This window comes from Plectropomus leopardus, chromosome 16 (genome assembly GCF_008729295.1).
Source record: "Plectropomus leopardus isolate mb chromosome 16, YSFRI_Pleo_2.0, whole genome shotgun sequence".
NCBI classification, from domain to species: domain Eukaryota; kingdom Metazoa; phylum Chordata; class Actinopteri; order Perciformes; family Serranidae; genus Plectropomus; species Plectropomus leopardus.
The window spans coordinates 4,036,661-4,057,614 of NC_056478.1; the positions used below are offsets into that span (position 1 = coordinate 4,036,661).

Consider the following 20,954-nt stretch of genomic DNA (forward strand, 5'->3'; position numbering starts at 1 on the left):
CTCCAGCCGCCGTCCTGTCGTCCTCCAGTCCCAAAACAGGAGCAGTGGAAACGGGCGAGTGACAGCCGATAGCCCCCCTGCGAGTGCTAGTCTGGGCCGCTGCGTGTTTGCCTCTCGCCGTGTAGTCACTCTATCTATCTGGCCTGTGCCTCCCCGCCTCACATAAATCATCCTCGATCGCGCTGCACGGACAGGGGAGAACAGAGAGAAGTCTCCCCCTATAAATCTGGTATTAGTTTTACCTCGCATAATGAACACAGGGCTAAACGGTCCTGGATACATGAGAACAGCATGTCTTGCAGATGTACTATAAATATTTTGATACTAGCCGGCTAGTTTGCAGAGGGGAAGTAGACCAGTGAAATACACAGAGGAAGGGAAAAGTGTAAAGTGGAATGTTGGCCTAGCCCGAGTGTCTGTATTGTCTTTAGCACCTACAGAGGGTCTCGGTCCAAGAAAAACGCTCTTTACAGGGTTCCTGTTCCCAGCCGCGGTGCGGTACCACTCCTGGATACGCTGCGTTTCCTCCAGGCCAATCCTTCAAACTGGTCTCCGAGGAGGGGGCTCGTTGTTTGATTAATAGCACGATCAGACCTGATTGAGTGATAGATGCTTTGAAGGGGAAACCAGCACACCTTTGGGGACGCTCCGGGGCTGAGTCTGGGAAAGGCAGCTTCGGGGAGGGTTTGATTGGTGGAAAGGCTGAATTGAAGCGAAGGACTAATAATAGCAGAAGTAATGACACAATGGCTGCACAGAGCGGGGCGGCCAAATATGCCTGATCACTGTGCAGGTATTTTGTTGCAGCAGAGTGTTAATGCACAAAATATTCCGTTTTTTGCACTTTCGATGAAAAAGAAATTCAAGATTCAAGAAGGTTTATCGTCCTTCCAAAACATGAGGTACATGAGAGGGATTGAAACTCAGTACTGAGGTCCCACTGATGCAGCAGTAAAATAGGACACAAGAATCTAAAACTAGTAGAAGCAACAGATAAATATAATGAAATAAAGCAGTAGAATCGGGAATAAGTGAGGATGCAAGTATGAATATTCATTGTCTTACTTTGCACTCAAAATAAGTACCGTCAGACCCGTCTTATTCTTGCCAGCATGCATATTTTAGTCATCAGAATTTGCACTGTATGTCAATTATATCAGATTTGGCTGTTCAATATGAATATTTAGCGATTAGTTTGCGGTTGTTTTTTTTTTTCAATGCAAAGTTTTGGAGTTTTAACGCAGTTCAGTGGGACATTCAGTGTGACAGCGGCATTCATGTGATACAGTAAACAAGCTCTAACAACAGATCACAAAGCAACACTTGATATCAAACAAAAGCCGGAGAGTATATTGTATTAAGTTGCTGTGAGCTGCAGATTCATCACTTCTAAGCAGAAGAGACAAGATAACACTGTCTCAGAGTCTTACAGCGCAGACGTCTCTCCCTCTGTGTCACTGCAGGACGCTGCAGCCTGTACCAAAGAGTAGCGTGACAGTCAGGAGCTCTCACTCTGCAGCAAAGTCTTGGGACCAAAACGTCCCACCGCACGGTAACCGACAAAACAAACAAACAGACTGCTCAACGTGAATCTATCTGAGTCGACTGAGGCGTCTCTCAGGGTGCAGCCCTAATCAGTCATTTTTAACTTACAGGCATGTGAACAGTATTTTCAATCAGCATACTGCCACGCCCCCGTACCTCTATATTATGAAATAAGTTTGCTTCACAGTCTATCATGCAGAAAGTGATGCTGTTTTCATGCAGGCTCAGGTCTCTGCTTCTGCGTATTTTAGGTGTTACAGACAGCATCATCACCACTGCATGTTTGATCTCTTTTTGGGTAAAGCGCAACAAAACTGATGTCGATCCAGGTTCTAAAGGGTTAATAGGCACCATTTTTAGTTTTGATTAAACGTTTGCTGAAGGCATTTTAAACAACGTTTTGTGTCGCAGTTTGTTATAAATAAACATCTAAATTTTGACAGAAATATTTCCATTGTTATAATAAATGTATATCGTTAACAAATATCTGTTATCAGTCTCATTAACTACTACTAATTAACTCATTAACTACTAATATCGGCCCTGAAAAAACGATATCAGTCGACCCCTATTCTGGAAAACGGTGGAATATTTGTGTGCGTTAATGTAGTCAATGTAAAGACAAAACCTAATGTACACACTCACATACATAAGTGGAAAAACTGAACTCCCTGTTTTTGGCATAAGTCTGGCCTCGGCCCCGGGCACTGTCACTCTCCCCCATCAAAGAACCACACACACACACACACACACACACACACACACAAAAACCCTACAGACACACTCCCCCACATGCGCGGCTGTAGCGCTGTGACAGCAGGTGGTGTGTGACACGTCAACATCTGAAGGTTCGCTGGCAGACGGAGAAAGAGTTCTCAGCTCCGTGTGCCCCAGTCGCTCTGATCTATCATTGGGACTCTTTAATGGCAGCCTTCGTCACATATTACCGCTTTATTTTCTCCTCTCCATCTCCCAGCCCACAGAAGTTCCTTTTTTGTTCCTATTTTTAAGTACAAGTGATCTCAATTAGGGACCTCCGTGAAGGCGGTAGGCGGCAGACAGTCAGAGCAATAAGAGCAGAGAGGAAATTGTCTTTATACCCCTCCTCCCTCCCTCCCTCCCTCTCTACCCTCCTGCCACAAGCAGTGAGCAGCCGCCCCCTCCATGTCTCCATCTCTTTCCATGCTGCTCGCTGCCATTTCAACAGCAGACTGAAATATCAGACTGTCTGTATCGCCGTTTCGCACTGAGAAATAAATACATTAAACTCTGTAGCCACTCCAGCAAACACAGAACTTGGATTACACACAGTGATAATGGTCTCTCGGGAACGCACGCACGCACACGCACACCGCAGAACGTGCCGACCTCGTCCTAACAGTTCACGGTGATGTCACGGTGCTCGGTGACAAACAGTCATTAAGGGCTTAGCTGTGATCAGTGCGTGGATGTGAGTCGGTGAGGTTGGTGAGGTCACTAGGAGTTAAGTTTCTGCCCGTCGTCATCCTCTTCTAGTGGCGAGCACGGTTCACTAATTGACTGCCTGGTTGGCCGGCTACCAGCCCGAGTCTAACTAGCAGGCTAGTTTTGTGGCCGTATTTCTGCTCTCCTGGTTGATTGGCTAGTGGACTGGATCTTTGGCCGCTCTGCTGCCGAGCCCGGTGGGCTCGCTGATTGGTTAGCTGGCAGGCCGGCTGGCTGGTGGCCTGCCAAACATGGAAACATCCCGTTAGAGCTGAAAGAGCCTGGGCCTCGTCACAGCCCTCCTCTAGAAAGCTATAATTAAGTGTCTTGAAAAATGCACCACTGTGAAATGGAGCCTTTATCCTGAGTCTTAAGTGGCTGTACTTTTCCTCTTGAATGATGAGAGTATGAGCTCGTGAAAGGGAGGAGAAAGAAGAGTGTTGCTCTCATGTGTTTGCATTAATAGGCAAATATATGTTTATTGTCAAATGTGAAAGCGTGTGCATGCAGTGGTGCTCCCAAAGGGGCAGTCAGGGGGGCCGCAGCCATCCTGATTGAGCTTTACGTTATCCGCATATTGGGCCGATGTAGTGCTTGCAGTATGAGTCACAACTTAAGTCAGAATGGTGTTTTTTTTGCATTTTATTGTCATATCTATCCATCAGAGATATGTAAAATCAGTAAACTTGTTTATCTCTGTTGTCATTTTTTAGCCACAAGTGTAATGTGTAAAGATATAGAGTTAAACAGGGTGTTCTGATCTCTCTGACGTTTCTGCTGTGCTTATTTTATGGTCTTTGTTGCTTTGTTACCGATAAACCAAATTCACCAGAACGGAAGCTGAGCGACGTACTGCTGTGGGCGAGGGCCACTAAAATGACCCACCCAAAAGATCATTATTCGTTTTAGTTTACTTTATTTATTTTCACATATATGTGTGTTAAAAAAAAGGCAGTAAGAAATTAAAAAGTAAAAAAAAATGTGCAGAATCCAAAACTGTCTTTTGAAGATACCTCCCCAATGAAACAACAATAAACAGACATTAAAAAAAACACCAAGATAAAAACAAAGAGTCAATTATTTATCAAAGTTTCAAGATGAGGCAGTAACACAAAATTTATTGAAATGTACATATTACAAAAAAAGTTTATATATACAAGTTGAAGTGTACGGTATATTTGTAATGTTTTCACTGCTTTAGGTCACACGCTATCTGAGCGAGGCAACTCCCATGTTATGTGAAGTAAATTACGATTTTTGTCAATGGAGTCTGGTTGCTTCGAGATAACGGCTTCAGTTCCTCATCGGAAAGAGTTGCCTGACAGCAAGTACAGAAAATATCCTGAAGCTTACATTTAAACGGTTAAATTTGGCCTTTTTTAGGTGGCTAACCCCTAACCAATTGAGGCAACGTTTGCTCAGCACGGTTTTATTTTGTGCACGTGACGCGGCGGTTTTCTAGCCAGACGTTATTACAAACAAACATTGTAATTCGGTAATTAAGTTTGGGCTTTTGGTTTTGCCACTCCAATGTTTTCAGTGGCGCCCTCTGGCCACCATTATGAAATTTTCTGGAGGCGCCACTGCGTGCGTGTGAATGACACATAGACCTATAATCCTGGTTAACCCTTTAAACTGGGATCGACATCAGTTTTCTTAAGCACTTTCCAAAGCTATTTTACACTTTGGAACAAGAGAAAATGGTTGGAATAATTTCAAAAACCTGGAGTGAAAAGGCAATAAGCAAGTTGGCAAGAACTGTCCCACAGATTGCAAGAAATTAATAAAAGGTGACAAGAAAATGATATGAAAATTAGGTATAAAAAAGAAGCAGGGGCTGGGCTGGTTATTATTAAATTATATTAGAAAAATGTCCAGAAAAATATTTATATGTTACTTACTCGCTGGGAAAGATGACAAACATAGTTTATACTTATTTACTGTTTATTTTTGCTTATTTTCAGATAATTTGTTTAAAAAACTTTTTACTAATTTGATTTCTGGGCCATGTCTTACTCGTTACTCGTGAACTTCTCTTTTTATTGGCAGAAATCAAACCAATTTGCTGAAGTTTTAAAGGGTTAAACTGTTGCATGAGACTATTGATCTATTTTTTGCATTAGCTCTGTTTGTCATCTTTCCCAGCGAGGTATTAACACTAATTATCAGAAAAATAATTTTAAAATGTCAGAAAATTCAGCACTCAGGACATTTTCTGTTTGTTTTTGAATTTCTTTGCTTTTTTTCACGTAATTTTCTTAGAACTTTTTTTTACTGATTTCTTGATCATTTTTTGGCCTCGTCTTTTGTAGTTCTCCCCATGATATTGAAAGAAATCAAACCAATTTGCTTGGGTTTTTAAAGGGTTAAACTGTTGCATGAGACTATTGATGTATTTTTTAGCATTAGCTCTGTTTGTCCTGTCATCTTTTCCAACGAGGTGTTAATTCTGAGGATCTCCGCGTGTTTGTGTCTTTGTAAACCAGCAGGAGAGACGTATAGACGCTGACAGACGCACAGTTATAAAGAAAAAGACAAGGGAAGCGAGAGATTCTGCACGGTTCATTTGCTGACAGCATTAAAAGCGTGTGTGTACATATTAGCGGTTCGCACACTCTTTGTCATTCCAAGTGGGAACGAGAACAGAAACTTTTATTACGCGCTTGATATCTCGACAGGAAAATTAGCCAGAGAGTGTCAGCCGAGTTTGATTTTTATTGAAAACAAATAATTGAAACTGAGCGGCAGAAATACAATATTACCATAAATCATAAAACTGCACATCCTGCTCAATGTGGTATACTGTGGTTCTTCACTGTTAGTGACTTCTCCTACTGTGCAATGACTCGGAGCCAGTGTAACACAGTAGATGAATAATACCAGAGCTGAGAGAGACGATCCAGCTGTGCACCAGGCGAGCAGCAGCCGCTCTGAATGAACAGCTTTATGCTGGATTCATTACAACATGAGATTAAGTTTGTTAATACTGAGCGGGATGGGTCGAATATCAAAAAAAAAAGTTCAATACTGCGTGAAGTTTAATCAGAAGTTAATTTTTTGGCTGGGTTAAATCCAGGACAGTGAGGCGGAGAAGTATTTTTTGTTTTGTTTTGATTGAACGGCGTATTCTGGCACATTAACGCCTTCTCTAGTGTCTCCTTCACATCTCCGAGACTTCAAACGACACATTTCAAACGCAGAGGTCGCCCTACCTCTGAGTGACAGCGAGCCAGACAGCAGCAGGCCTCGCTGTGTGTGAATGCACGGTCGTATCCTGTAGGGAGCTGGAAGACAGATGCTGGACGTACAGCGCAGAGGCAAAGCGGAGTCAGATGGGACAAACACTCTTTGATGAGTTGAGCTTGTCATGGTTAAAGTCACGACTACACCGGGGCGGAGGTGGAGGGAGGGGGCGGCCGGGGCCTGGGACCAGGCTGGGAAAATCAAGAGGCTCTTCCTGCTGCTGCTGCGTCTGATGGGACAATAACAGGGTGCAGAAAATCCAAATTTAAGACTTGGCCAAAAAAAGGAGTGTGAAATTTCTTTAGTGTCTTTTTGGAATAAAAAGAAAAAACAGTTCAAATTTCACTTAAATAACGTAAAACACACATGCATTATAAATAATTAGGTTGATTAAATTGATGGCATGAAATTGACTTCATCCCTAACATTTCCTAAATTAAATTCCACTACAACATTAAGGATGTTTTCCACATTACCCCAAAATGTATTCAGCGGTGAAAAAATGATATTATCGGAGCTGAAACTTAACTCTGTTGGAATAACCGGCTCCACGGTTCCTGCAAGGCCGTGTTTATCACTATTACAGATTTAATTACTACTATTCGCATTTATCCATCCGTGAATTGTTAGTTGATCTTTGAGAATGTTGGACAATGTGAACCATATTTCTGGTGTTTGGGGCACACGGAGGGGAAGTGTAACTCAATCACTCTTTTTTTTTTCCTCTTTCCCTCCCTCGCCGTCCACATGACGAGGTGCCAGATGCATGTCAATGCTTTCAGACTTTATATATATCCCTCCCACATCCTCACACACACTAACAGACATTCATGCATGTGCACACCCACGTACTTATGAAACACAAGAAGTCAAGTTATTTCAGGCTTTAGGCTTTTTCTCTCTCAGCACAGAACCCTTATTATAGAAATGCATAAGACTGAGCTAAACAGCATATAAAAAACAAGCTGCAAAAGCTGCGACAGGACCCAAATAACCTGACAGCTGTGCCTCCCAGAGGTCCCTTTTATTTTGAAACAGGCCTGAAGTATCAAAGGCCTTTGTCTTAAAGACTCGCTGCAATAAAAGCCTCTTTGGGAGCCACGGAAAAGGGAACACAGAGTGGCAAATACGCATGCTGCTGTGTGATGTGGCACTCAGAAAAAGAGTCATAGGGAGACTGATGGGTGATCAGGGCGGAGGGTGGGGTGGGTGATGAGAGCCGGCTGAGATATGAGTCTCACAGAGGGTAGATGATGCCCTCTACAGTAGACACGGGAGGGGCAGGCAGAGCAGCACACACTCTGAAATATCACACTTTTAAGCTCTAAAAAATATTTTATTTCTTTGATTTGAGCTAATTTTGCTTACAGCGAAAATGTGTAATTATCAGGATGTCGTTTATGTTTTCTTCAAAATAAGATTTCACCTAAATATGTGATTTCTTTTTGATTTTTTTGTGTGACTTGCTTTGTTATGTTATTATATGCAAGTTAAGTATTTTGTATCTTTCACATTGCAGCAGTGGACTTAAATACTTTATTTTTAGTTTTTTTTTTTTTGTTTTTACTTATTTAGTTATGAGTACCAATACCACAATGTCAAAGTCCTCAAAATGGTATAATTAAAAATGCTTTAGCACTCATAAAGGGGGAGAAAAAAGTTATTGTGACTGTTGTACCATTATATATCATGTTATTTTAATATTTTTACACGTGGGCATCATTTTAAGGTTGAAGCAAGTATAGAATTAGCTCATTTTAACTGCTTAATATTGTTTTGGGCAGTTAAATCTATAACAATGTATTATATTTTATAAAATCCTGGTTTGTTTTGTGTGGGAAATCTTGTTCTGCAAAGTCACTAAATCTATCAGATAAATGTGGAATGGAGTACAAAAATACTTCAGCACTCACAAAGCAGAAAAAGGTTTCTGTGAGTGTTATGCCATAATGTATTATATTATTTTAATATTATTAACATATGCATTTATGTGTAAGTATATTCCTATTATGTAAGCTGGTCTCATTCTAACTGCTTTATGTTGTTTTTTTGCAGTTAAATCTATAACAATGCATCATATTTTATTAAATCACGGTGTGTTTTGTGTGTTAAATATAGGTTTTTTCTGCAAACAAACTAAAGCTTAACAATAAATGTAGTCGATTACAATACCATAATTCCCTCTGAAATGTACTGAGATACATATATAAAGTTGCATAAAATGGCAACACACAAGTAAAGTACCTCAAATTTGTACCTAAGTGCATGAACAGTGAGTGAGTTGTGCGTAATTACGCACGGCTGAAATCATCCAGAAGTGTATCTTTGGGCGCTGTTATATTTAGTTTACATTTCATTGTGAATTGTAGCTGTAAAATATTTCTCACAAGTTGTGAGACACGAGAGATTTTGAACTAATTTTCTCAGTAGACCCTTCGGTTTACGAGCAACGGCCGCACGAGTGCACAGACATAAATTAAAGCCCCGCGCGCTGCAGAATACCTGTACACCTGCACAACAGCTCTCCCCTGCGACCGAGTGAAACTCTACTCCTGCGCCTCTCTACCTGACTCACCGCTCTCCGGTGACTCACTCACTCCCGCCGCATGGAGTGTAACTCACTTCTCAGCCGGACTCGGCTCTCTGAACGCTGCTCCTGAGCCGCGTATTGTCAGGACACGGCGGTAACACAACACGGGCTGATTAACGGGACTGATGCGTGTTAACTGACTGGAAATGACCGGAGTCAGGAGCGCGCGGACGGGGCAGCGCAGCGGTAACATGTCGGTATGTACGGCGGGGGGGCTGTGTGTGAAACTCTTATCTGTGAGAGCGAGAAAAAGGCGTGAAACGTCGCTCCGCGTGAAGGTATAGAGCGTCCGGTGGTCTGTATAGGCGTGATAGATTATGGCAGAGGGAATGGATCTGACTCCAGACACCACGTGTTGGAGTCGCATCAGCGCAATAATTGCTGGGCGCTCGAGCTATATAAACCACAAAAACCCTGCGCACGGGAAACCCCGGCCTCCAAACACTAACCACATTTACGGCTACAAAAACGGGATTCTATTTTCCGCCTCCTTCATCTCACCGGCGACGATTTTCTTTCTCTTTTTTCAACCTTTTTAACCCTATAAACAAACCCAGCGCGAGACTTTACGGAAAATGTGTACACTTTTGACGCGTCGCGAGGTTATAAATAGCTCTGTTAAGTATTGTTAAAGCTTCTCCCTTTGACTTTGAAAACTTTTGTGTGTGTGTGTGTGTGTGTGTGTGTGTTCATCGCCTGCGGGCTTTCAGAGAGCCTTTCAGTTTGGCACAAAGACTTCAATGACGCACCTGGAGCAGCGCTTTGACTTCTCGCTAAAAGAAGACAGACAAAAACTGAGAGCATCTGGGTTGTTCCTTTTTGCTTTTTTTGTAATTGTATAGGCGATTACGCGCCCGGACATTTATTTGATGTTATTTATATCCACACACGAGCAACTCCGCCTGCGTTATGGCGCATGGACGCTTCCCCCGAGAAGTTTGAAAAAAGAGCTTGTCATTTAAAACATCATCAAGTTTTCAGGGGTTGTTTTTCTTCGCCGGAGAAGTATATTTTCTGTCGTTTGAAGGCGCCCACTAAAGTTTGTAGTGGAGAGGGTTTTGAAACGCGGTGTGCGCTCCCGAAGTTTCCATTGGCAGGCGCGCTGAGGTTCAGCGAGCAGCGGCGCACACTCCAGAGTTTCTCCCCGAGAGTGTGTGAGAGAGAAAGAAAAGAAAAGAAAGAGAGGAGCTGCAGAGCGCTTGGTGCCTTCTCTTTTTTTGATAATCAACGCTGTTGTGATGCGAATTCCCGTAGATCCCAGCGCCAGTCGGAGGTTCAGTCCGCCGTCCAACAGCCTCCAGCCGGTCCCAGGGAAGATGAACGATGTGAGCTCTCCAGCCGGGCAGCCGGACGCAGCGGCGGCGGTGCCAAGACTGCGTCCCCACGAAAACCGCAGCATGGCCGAGATCATCGCAGACCACCCGGCCGAGCTGGTCCGCACCGACAGCCCCAACTTTCTGTGCTCGGTCTTGCCCTCCCACTGGCGGTGCAACAAGACGCTGCCAGTCGCCTTTAAGGTGAGTCTCAGTGATGTGAAATTAAAAGGAGCGTAAACCACAGTGTGATTCCGCGTGCGCTGGAAGACAAACACCCGCTAAATTAAGCCAAAAATAGATTTTAGAAAACAGTAAATGCATGATTTTTTTAAATTCAAAACTCCCATATGAAACGTGATGAATTTAACGCTGTTGGATGCCGATGTTTTGTGTTGTGTAGCCTCTTCCCTCGTGTCTCATTTGATTTTTTATCACCTCGATTTTCTGAACAACATGTTGTTAGAGCAATTAACAAAAAATGTAGTGTAGTTATATGTTCAGAAAATGAATTACAAAATGAAAAAGCGTGAAGGAAAGGTGGTGCTTAAACGGCCAAAAAAGTATTAAAGGTTTGGTGAAATGGATGTAGATTGAAAAGAGGGAAAGAAATCACATGCTGTTATTGTTTTGTTTTTACATTTCGTAAACAAACAAATAACATATAATTAATTTACTATGAATAACTGTAATTGTTATGGTTCAGTTAATTATCAAAGCTTTGTTTCCATTGTAATTAATTACAGTTTTCCATAATATACAATTATTTTCATTATGTTTAAAAAAAAAACAGTACATGTCACATATGGGTTACAACCACATTGTAACCTACTATTACTACTATTTTAATGATTATACAATAAATTATTGTAATTATGTTGAGGTTTAATGAGCGAACAAGCACAGACAGAAAAATTTCAACATGCAGCACAGACTAATTGTTTATACATTTAAGGCCTCTCGAGGCGTTTTTGAAGCCTTGACAATTTTTTTTTCTCCCATGATATTTCACAGGAAAGGTCCTATTAATTACTCGACAGACATTATTTAGAGGACGGATCAAAGACGCACCAAAGTGGAAATTTGTAGCTGTAGCGCTGGCTCCAAATCAGATGTGACACACTTTAAAATATATCTGTTATTTAACCGTTCTTATTACTACGGCTCTGTAATTATTGCTGCTCTGTAGGCCCGCTCGTGCTCTTTTATCTGCATCCAGGAATCTAAACGATAACACAAGTCTTCTCGCCGCTTTTTGTTTTTAAAGGCTGCGTTCAAGGAGTGAAATTAAATCCATTCATCAACACAATTGGAAGGAAGATGGTATGATGTAAAACAAGTCTGTCACATTAGATGAATTCTTTTGTCAGAGAAGCCGGGGTTTGATTCCACTCTTGTTTTGGCTTTTAAACTGAAGCAGTTCTTTTATTATTATTACTTTTTTATAATCAAATTTTTCTAATTTTCTTTAACCATGAACAGAAGGAGAGATGTGGCACACTGAGTTTTTATTTCACCAATTTTGAGTCACTGCACAAGGGAGCAAAATGCAAACTCTCTGCTGATTTTCTGCTCTTTGACCTTTCTTCCCCAACAGGTGGTCGCCCTTGGAGACATACCAGACGGGACCGTTGTCACAGTAATGGCAGGCAACGACGAGAACTACTCCGCCGAGCTGCGGAACGCCTCAGGTGTGATGAAGAACCAAGTGGCTCGCTTCAACGACCTTCGCTTTGTGGGCCGCAGTGGCCGAGGTGAGGCCCCGAAACACCCCGTTCACTTTACACTGCTACAACTCAGAAGGAGCTATTAGGTTCAGTGGTGTGGATTAGTGGTCACATTCCCTTCATGGCGACCACATAATGATCTCTAACTCCGGGCTCAAATCCCACCGCCCGTCTCCTAAAGTCTGAGTGGTGAATCGTGTTGCTTTAAAATGAGGGCCTTTGGTTTATTTTTGATCTTTTAACCCAGGTGGCACAGAAAGGCTTTGTCAAAACCACTGTTTCCTGCTTTTATTTTCAGATTGACAGAGATAAGATGTGTGTCAGTCAGCTGCAAGAGACAGTGTCAATCTGATAACAAGTCCCTTTTTTTTTAATCCCTTCCGTAACGTTCACCTGACGTGACCCAGCTCAGGCTTATAAACATGTTGGGTGGTGCTGCAGCCCTGCAGCTGATTGCTCTGCACATATCCTCAGGCAGAGGCGCACTCCTTTTGGGTCAAATGGCATTCCCAGAATATTTGGCATCACTAAAGCCACTCTTTGCATCATTTACGGCCTTGTTACTGAATCGTCTTATTTGAGATTTGGAGCAGAGGATGCGCCTCTCGAAATTTACTGGAAGCATTTTCTGGGAGGCTTTTCTTTTCTGCACGTCTCACAGAAAAGCGTTGTCAGCAGTCACTTTTCTTCTCCGTTAAAGCTGTTAAAAAAAGGGAAGAAGCGGTCGAAAGGGATGAGGGGTGACAGTATACAGAGAGCAGATGGTACTTGTTGCCACAGACACCTCGCGTGCGTCCCCTCAGATGTGACACAGAATCTTGTCACAGGAAGTGACATAGGAGCCAGGGGAGATCAGACTACGAGGTGTCTGAAATGAATACCCGAGATAAGTACAAGCAGAGCGAACTGATAGGATGTTAGATAGCTAAAAGTCGTGCACACAGAGGTGGGCAGAGCCGGCAGAGATGGATTGATAGTCGCGGGGCTGAAACGGCGTGATGACAGCAAGGATGGACAGGAGAGAGAGTAATCGGATACTTTTGATAACGTCATTAGAGTTAATAGTATAGCAGTGCTGCTGCCTTGACAGTAAGAATTAGATCAGATGATGACAGGGAGGTGACGCACCCAGCTGTGTTTCCATCAAAGGCTTTCAGTATAGTACCTTTGGAACCAAAAGTATCACCTATGAACGTGAACCTGGACCCGAGATCCGTGCAGCGTCTCCCCTGCAGACAGCACTCTTACATGTTTTTAAATCTCGGGTTTATGCATTGACTCCTTGTCTGCCATGAGCACGAGTTTAGTGCCGCCAAAGTGCACTGAAACAAATCTCAGAAACGTTTTTTCTCCATGTGAGTATCAGATTATATGCAGTTCACATAATCTAGTATATATTTTTTAAACACTGAAGATCCACTCATTACTAAAAGTGTATGTCATTTAAGAGAGACAATAAAAGACGGAGTGGTCAAAGTTGTCATTTTGAAATTAACTCCAATGTTAACTTCAAATTTTGGCGATTTAAAAACAGTATGGTCATTTCACAGGGGTCCCTTGACCTCTGACCTCAAGATATCTGAATGAAAATGGGTTCTGTGGGTACCTACATGTCTCCCCTTTACAGACAAGCCCAGTTTTTGCTAGTCATGTAGTTTTTTGTTGTCATTTAATCCTTAATCAAGACAATCTCATAAGAATTGCTTTATCTTTTTAATATGGACTTCAAAATTGTTTTGTCATGCAAAATAATGGGATTGAAAACGTGATTAAAAAATGTGATTAACCGCAATTAACTACTCAAATTCTGCCATTAATCACAATTTAAAAAATGAATCCTTTGACAGCCCTAATCTCCATGTAAGATAGGTTGATGAATTCACGTCATCAACTCATGCATTCAATATCACGAGTAAACGTTCCACCTTAAAAGTTGCTGCCAGTTGGCCCAGTGAATTAAGCTATTTTAAGCTGCTGCTGAAACATCTTTTTATTTTTAGTTATAGTTTACTAAAGTATGAAAACCAGCTGCAGCTCTGCCCTGAGTGTTGACACACTGCAGCGTTTCTAGCTCCACCTTTTAGATCTGTGTGTTTGGTAGCCGAGCAGAGAGACAGAAAACGTAGACGCTTCCAAAAGTACTAAAGGTACCACACACAACTTTTCACAATGGAAACACAAATAAATGCGTACTGAGCTGAGCTGAACTGAAGTGAACCGACCTGCTTGTGTAAACGCCCCATAGGTGTCTCACTCGATCAGAGATCACCCACATGCAGCTCAGATCAGGTATTTGGAACACCTGTTGCATCTGTGCTCTGCTATCTCCCCGAATCACCTCCTATGAAAGGCATGTTTACAGAGTCAGAGTGCAGAGCAGGAGAGGGGAGGACATGCACGGGTAGGTGTCTGCGCCTGAATGGACAGCTGCTCAGATGAGTCGCTGCAGCAACCTGCCCCCCACTTCCTGTTTCCCGTACGTAGCCACGGCTACGTGACGCGCCTGCATACCTCAGACGTTACTGCTGCTGCTGACTTGCACTCTGATTCATAGCGTTCGTGTTGCGTGCACATGGGAGCGCACACACTCAACCCCAAGGCAGCAACTGCTGGGGATTATCGAGAAAGGAAGTGACTATTAAAATGCCTCTCGCCCACTCACACTGCGTTCGACAGGGAGAAAGTCTGGATAACAAGATACTGGCTCCTCCAGTCAGTCTTCCATTTAGGCTCTGCCAAAAAACCCTAAATAGACCCTCTCAAACAGCCAATGTTGCCTGTCGTTAATCCTCTCAAAGTTTTTTCCCGGTTTGTATTGGCTTTTATGTGATCACAGCCACACTTGTGACTCGGGGATGGTTTAGAGATGAATGCAGGTCATTGTCTCTGCAGATAGTGTGTCATTTGATGTTGTTTGATGTCACCACAGGCAAGAGCTTCACGCTGACAATCACAGTATTCACCAACCCACCACAAGTGGCCACTTACCACCGAGCCATAAAGGTCACCGTGGACGGACCGCGTGAGCCCAGGAGTGAGTACAAAGGCACGCACACGCAGCACGGCATGGGAATATGTTAACACACACGCAGAAAACTACATGATTTCATTTGCTTTTATGAGTGCACCAGCAATTTTGTGATGGACTGAATAACGTGGGGGATTCACAAGGAAAAGATTGGTCAAAGTTGGAGAACGAGAGGTCATAATATCCTGAATTTAGTCCCTAAGTGCCCTCAAGCACTGGCTCCTAGATTTCCCATAATGCAACTCAATTGTACCTTTCAATTAGACACAACTACAACTATGCAGAACTCCCTCCAGAGCCACAAAAGACATATTGTGACAGTTTTTACAGGCTGAGTAGTACATCTCATATAAACTAAGGCTGCATCCACACTAATACATTTTCATTTTTAAATGCTTACATTTACATCGCTGCTGACCGTTTTTTGTTTGAATACCTTCGGGGGGTTTTAGTCTGGAGGGTGGAAACGATGGAAACTGGGACTTTTGGAAACAGTGACGCAGACAATGTGTAAAGCCAAAACATTACAGCAACAAACGATACCTTTTCCCATCGCCATGGCTCCCTCCAGCAATGGATAATGCTCCCAGTACCGCTCTGATATGTCTACGAATTGGCTTCAAAATGACTTCCGATCTGTTTTCTGCCGCCTTGATTGCTTTATGCTCGTATGTTACTTTCAGTAATTGTGCCACCTTGTTGTAGGTCCAAGCAAATACGCTTCTGGTCATTTTTTCGCCATCTCCGAAGTTCTTACTGTAACTAAACAAACAACTGAAGAGTAAACAAACAACAGTACGAGCACACACAGTGTACATGAAGAGTCATATGATTTACATTGTGAGGCGTGTTAGCACAGACGGAGATTACTTCTGAAACTGTTAAAACCGCTTGGGAGATCGGAAATTGTTTTCTTTTTAAAATGCAGTTTTAAAGGAACGGCATGAAAGACTTAGGGGGATTTCAACCAGCGAAAACGTCTCCTGGTTTCTTCAGGAGGTTTTTACTGGGAGCCAGATTATCTGCGGAGGTCTCTTCCTCTCCTAAAACAAACAGAGCTGTTGATTTAAACCATTAAAAACACTTAATAAAGTAGTTTCATATTAAATATTAGTGTTTCTCCCACGCTGTTGGGCATTGTGGAGACGGGCTTAAGCCCGGCATCTGTGTGCTCACCTTTTTTCTCTGATAACTTAAGATCCAGACGTTCAGGAGGTTATTAAGTGCGAGCCGTATTATTCAGAGGTCTCCTCCTCTTCAAAACAAACAGACCAGGTGATTTAAACCAGTACAACCACTAAAAACCAGTCTAACATTAAAAACCAAAAATGCTACACACTGCAGCTAAAAAATATAATCGTATTGCTGTTGATGTGGCCAAACCTCAGAATCAGTGCACTGCTCCTTTAACCAAGCTGTGGGCGTGGACGACTGCGCGCTCAGCCAATGGCAGCAAATGCCGAGCTAAAATGGTGACAGGCTAATAAAACAAGTTAATTAACAGCAAAAAAAAGGTTTTTACTGGAAAAGGTTGTGATTGTGTTAATGAGCAATCAACAGACTTTTAATTAAGTTGACCTCCGAGGAAAGCCGCTCAGCCTCCCATGTGACGGTTTGAGAGCAAAGAAATAAAAAAGTGAGGCAGAATATTCCTGAGAGGGTACACTGGGTAGCAGAATGCTAGCATCAGCTCCTTTTAATGGGCCATATAAAAACAACTGAGGAGGAAAAAAACTTTACTATAGCCGTCAGTGCCAACTGGTCTGGCATGCAGCTGTTTCCCCAACCCTCCTCCCTATTCATAAAAAAAAAACATATTCTCATCTCATGGCGTCTCAATGAACAATATCACATCGCAAACAACCCGCCCACCATTGCCCCGTCCATATGGCACCACGGCGCACAGAGACACAGAGACACAGAGGAGCCGGGAGACAGTAGGATTAGTACCACCATCAGTCTCCGAAGTAGGAAAACCTGCCCGCGGTGCCAAAAAATGCCTCAGACGCTCGACATTCAGCGTTCATCAACACGCACCCCTCGAAACAAAGGCACATGCTTGTCGTCAAAACGCACATGTACTCGCAATCACACCCACTTCTTTCCCTCCGCCTCCTCCTCCTCCTCCTCCTCCTCCTCCTCGCTCTCAAGCCATCTTGTTTGATCAAAAGCATTTCCTGTGCATCTGCTGTCCCCCGTCAGATGACTTTCAAACAAGTCCTGTTATTTGGTGGCGAGCAGATGGGAGCTGGAGCAGAAATTGTTTAGAAAAGCCCCCGGTTTGGTCTCTACAAAGTCGTGTCCAGAGAGCTTTCCACATTGTGAAGTGAATCTGAGTGACTAAACTGCAGCTTTACCTGATTCCAGGTGAGGGGATCGTGGCGTTTTGAAGAGGCTTTACACTTCCAGCCATTGTTCCCTTCTATTTTCTCAATTTGCGGTGCGAGCCTGCATGTTCTAACTTCAGTCTCAGGACAGTAATTTAAGCCATAAAGAGTATGTCATCATACGTAACCCCTGAACTTCTTTGCTTTGCTGTTAAGTGGTCAGAATTGCAGTGGCGGTGTAATTTACCCAGAAACTACAGCCAGAACACGTCTCCCTCTCAGGGGTCATTAAGCCGAGGTCGGAGGGTGGCAAAACACACATGTGCCCTCTCAACCGCACCTCCCCTCCTCCAGGTTTTCAGCACGGAGAGCCTCGGAGCTGAGAGCACCGGCTGTCTCCGAAACTGTGATTCTATCTGTGAACGCTTCATTGACACATGCGTGGGGGGGGCTTTGTCGGCCATTACAGCTCTATTTTGTGTTAAACGAGTGGGTAATTAGGAGGCCTGTGGTACACCGGGCCCCTACAGGGAGGGGTCCACACAGAGACATGCGGAGAAAGAACAGTAGGCTGTCTTAAGTCTGACATACACTGGCACTCTGTGGTCCTTCTCTGTCAAAAAAACACACACTGAGTATGTTTACATGCACAAAATAATCCACTTTTTGCCCGAAAAAGACAATATTCCTACTAAGCTGTTTACATGTCTAATAAACATGAATATTCCACAAATATTCCTGTTTACACGCAGCCGTGCATACTTTGATTAATGTGTCCAAACATGTCATTTATCACATCAAAATAATGAAAGCTGCAGCCGCTTGTCATTTTGTTTCTTTGCATCAAAACTTTTTCGGCAAACTTGTTGGGCTCTTTCTTCTGTCACCTTCTAGAAAAAGGCATTGCTGTGATATTTGCGCGTATTCAAAAACATGTTGATATCTTAGTCTTTCATAATGTTTAAAAAACAGCTGTGTTTCTTCTTCCGACCAGAAATTTGGGATTTTCTGTCACATGCATCTTTACCCCAAAGCTTTGCAAACTGTGGGCAAGCTGGTTTGTGTACAACGTATCCATGACAACACACAGAGCCGACTGTAAACAGACAAAAGGCAGTGTGTCACAAACTGCAGTATAACTGAAAATTGGAATTGACTGCTGCTTAATACTACTACTACCATTAACAATAGTAATAATAATAACAATTTTAAAAACTTCATTTACATATCACTTTCTTTACATGGTTCCAAAGTGCTTTTCAGAAAAGCAGCAGATGAAAACAAGGCAGCAATAAAACAAGAACAAAAATAAAATGCAAACATCACAGTGATCATAAATAAACACTTGGGAATAAAGTAAAGTTTAAAAAGGAGCTGTTAAAAGTAAGTCTTTGCAAACCTTAACAAGGGCCGTCTCTGTGCTATGGTGGAATCAAAAAACAGGCTGAAAACTGCAAAAAATGTTCTTACTATTTATATGAAAGATTAATTAGGATGAAATAACCTTCACCAGCACCTTAGATAAAAATCAAAGTTTAGAGGTTGGTTGATAATTACTGAGTAAAAGAGGTTCCAGATAAGTTTTTTTTAGTAGTGGTTGATTAAAATCATGTTAAAAATCATTTTGGGGGCGCCCTGTAGCTCACCTGGTAGAGTGGGCGCCCCATGTACAAGGGCCTGGCCACAGCGGCTGCGGGTTCAACTCCGACCTGTGGCCCTTTGCTACATGTCATCCCCTGTATCCCCTTTGACGCTCAATCTGTCCTGTCAATAAAGGCAAAAGCCAACAAGTAGATAAATAAGTAATAATAATCTTAAACATAAATAAAAAAATAAAACTGTTTGGAAATATGCCAGAGGTCATCCAACTGTTAATAATAGATAAAATAGTGCACTTAAGACCAGTGTTATACAGAAATATCCGACACGACTTAATCAGAAAATGCCAAATGTGGAAAACAGTCTGATTTGGAAACTTCAAACAAAATATGCTGCCTATATATAACCTGCACAAAATTCATAATATTGTCGTTTTCAGAATAATGGGGTAATATTGGTGTGCATGTAACCGTAGCCAGTGGTGTTTCTGGAAAATAAGCTGACAATAACACAAGACTTCAATGTGGGCTGAAAAGGCTAAAATTAGCAACCATTCTCCATGCTTTAATTAACACTTTTTTTCTGTTATTGTCAGTTTTTTCTCCCTGTTAATGCCTGGATGTGGGCGTCTCATTCAGGAAGGACATTTTGTCGGCGTGTTTGATGAGCCTTATGGCAGCCATATGAGTCTTTCTGAGGGATGTCATTTCCCCAGCGGTTCCACGTCTAAAATCAGTTGGGGAGGGCTGAAGTCGGACCACCCATGAACGAACTGGGCTCATATCTCCGAGCTGTGGCGCTGAGCTCTGTTTAATTAATTGCGTGGTCAGAGTGACGAATATCAGCGAGGCCGAGTTTAAAGATCTGTGGTGTGATTTTCCTCAGAGGCTGCAGTGTATGTGTGGGTATGGTAAGCGGTTAGTCAGGTCCCTCTGGCCACTGTGTTATTAGCGGGAGGCTAACTCGGTTTCTGTGGCTCGCATTGTGCTTAATCGTTTGACAGCTCTCGGTTACCCTGTGGTTTGCCACTGCACCAACAGCTCAGCGAGCGTGTGCACATGTATGTTTGTTCGCGTGGATGTACGATTGTAAATGCATGTATGTGTGTCCTTCAGCGCCTCGCGTCTATGCATGTGTGGACCCACATGACAGGATTTGCAGAGAGCGTGTGTTATTGGTGTCATTAGTCTAGTGTAGCCACAGTGCTGATTTGGAGCGGAGCTAATAGGCCTCATTAAATGTCATTTTGAGCTAATAGACAGGGAGTGGTTGTTTAAACCAGTATGCTTTTATAGGTGGTTCTGTCTCCTTTCAGCTGCTCCTGACGGTGGCTGTGGCCAGCTGAGACAAACTTCCTGAGTGATAATAGCCGAGCCGTAATAACACAATATACTAGGTTTTCTGTCCAAACCCACTGTTCTCATTATAGTTAATTGATGACAGACAAACATAGGAGGTGACAAAAACCATTGTGGCGTCACATGTACTGTGTCTCGCTGTGGCATACTGCAGCGGTTTCTGTGCAGTGTAAAGTGTGTGTGTGTGTGTGTGTGTGTGTGAGTTTTGTGTCAGCGGTGGAGGTTAGCGGTCAGGCCCGTCTCTGCTCTCGGGAGTTTGAAGCCGCCGGGTCTGGGGGGTTTTGGGCTTGGGGACAGGGTCGTGTTTTGGTTCGATTTTGGTCAGGGTGTTAACAAGTCTGGTGAAGAGGCCCCTGGTTACTTACAGGCCTGCAGACAATATTAGTGGTTCAGAGGACCTGTCTGCCAAGCCAAACTCTTCCTGCGACACACACACATGCACACACTCACACACATATGCACAGTACTTGCAGATATATGTCTGTATACATTCGCAACAGTCAAGTCAAGTTTATTCATTTAGCACATTTCATACGACAGGCTCATTGTGCTTAAGATAAAAATAACATCACACATGACAAAAAAATATAAAATACAAACACGTAAGATTGGAAAATATTACATATGTAAACAAAGATAATAAACACATCAAATAAAACATAAAATGCAAAGGTAGGACACTAAAAAGGAATCGGATAAAAAAGCAGTCTAACCATTATGCATGTTGAAATGGAACATTAATACAAAACAAGTTACAAAG

At 42.8% G+C, this 20,954-nt stretch overlaps 1 protein-coding gene across 3 annotated transcripts in view; it reads left to right on the forward strand.

Annotated features, from left to right (window-relative positions):
* The window catches only part of runx2b (RUNX family transcription factor 2b), a 54,006-nt gene that overhangs the window by 13,575 nt on the left and 19,477 nt on the right, over positions 1-20,954 (forward strand). For 2 of the 3 annotated variants that reach the window (XM_042503362.1, XM_042503360.1), the window contains exons 3-5: positions 10,097-10,359; positions 11,753-11,909; positions 14,812-14,916. In XM_042503362.1, coding sequence (XP_042359296.1) covers positions 10,097-10,359; positions 11,753-11,909; positions 14,812-14,916 — 525 coding nt within the window. Of the gene's footprint in view, positions 1-8,878; positions 9,040-10,096; positions 10,360-11,752; positions 11,910-14,811; positions 14,917-20,954 lie in introns of those variants that run through there. The other variant, XM_042503361.1, reaches the window with a different exon arrangement.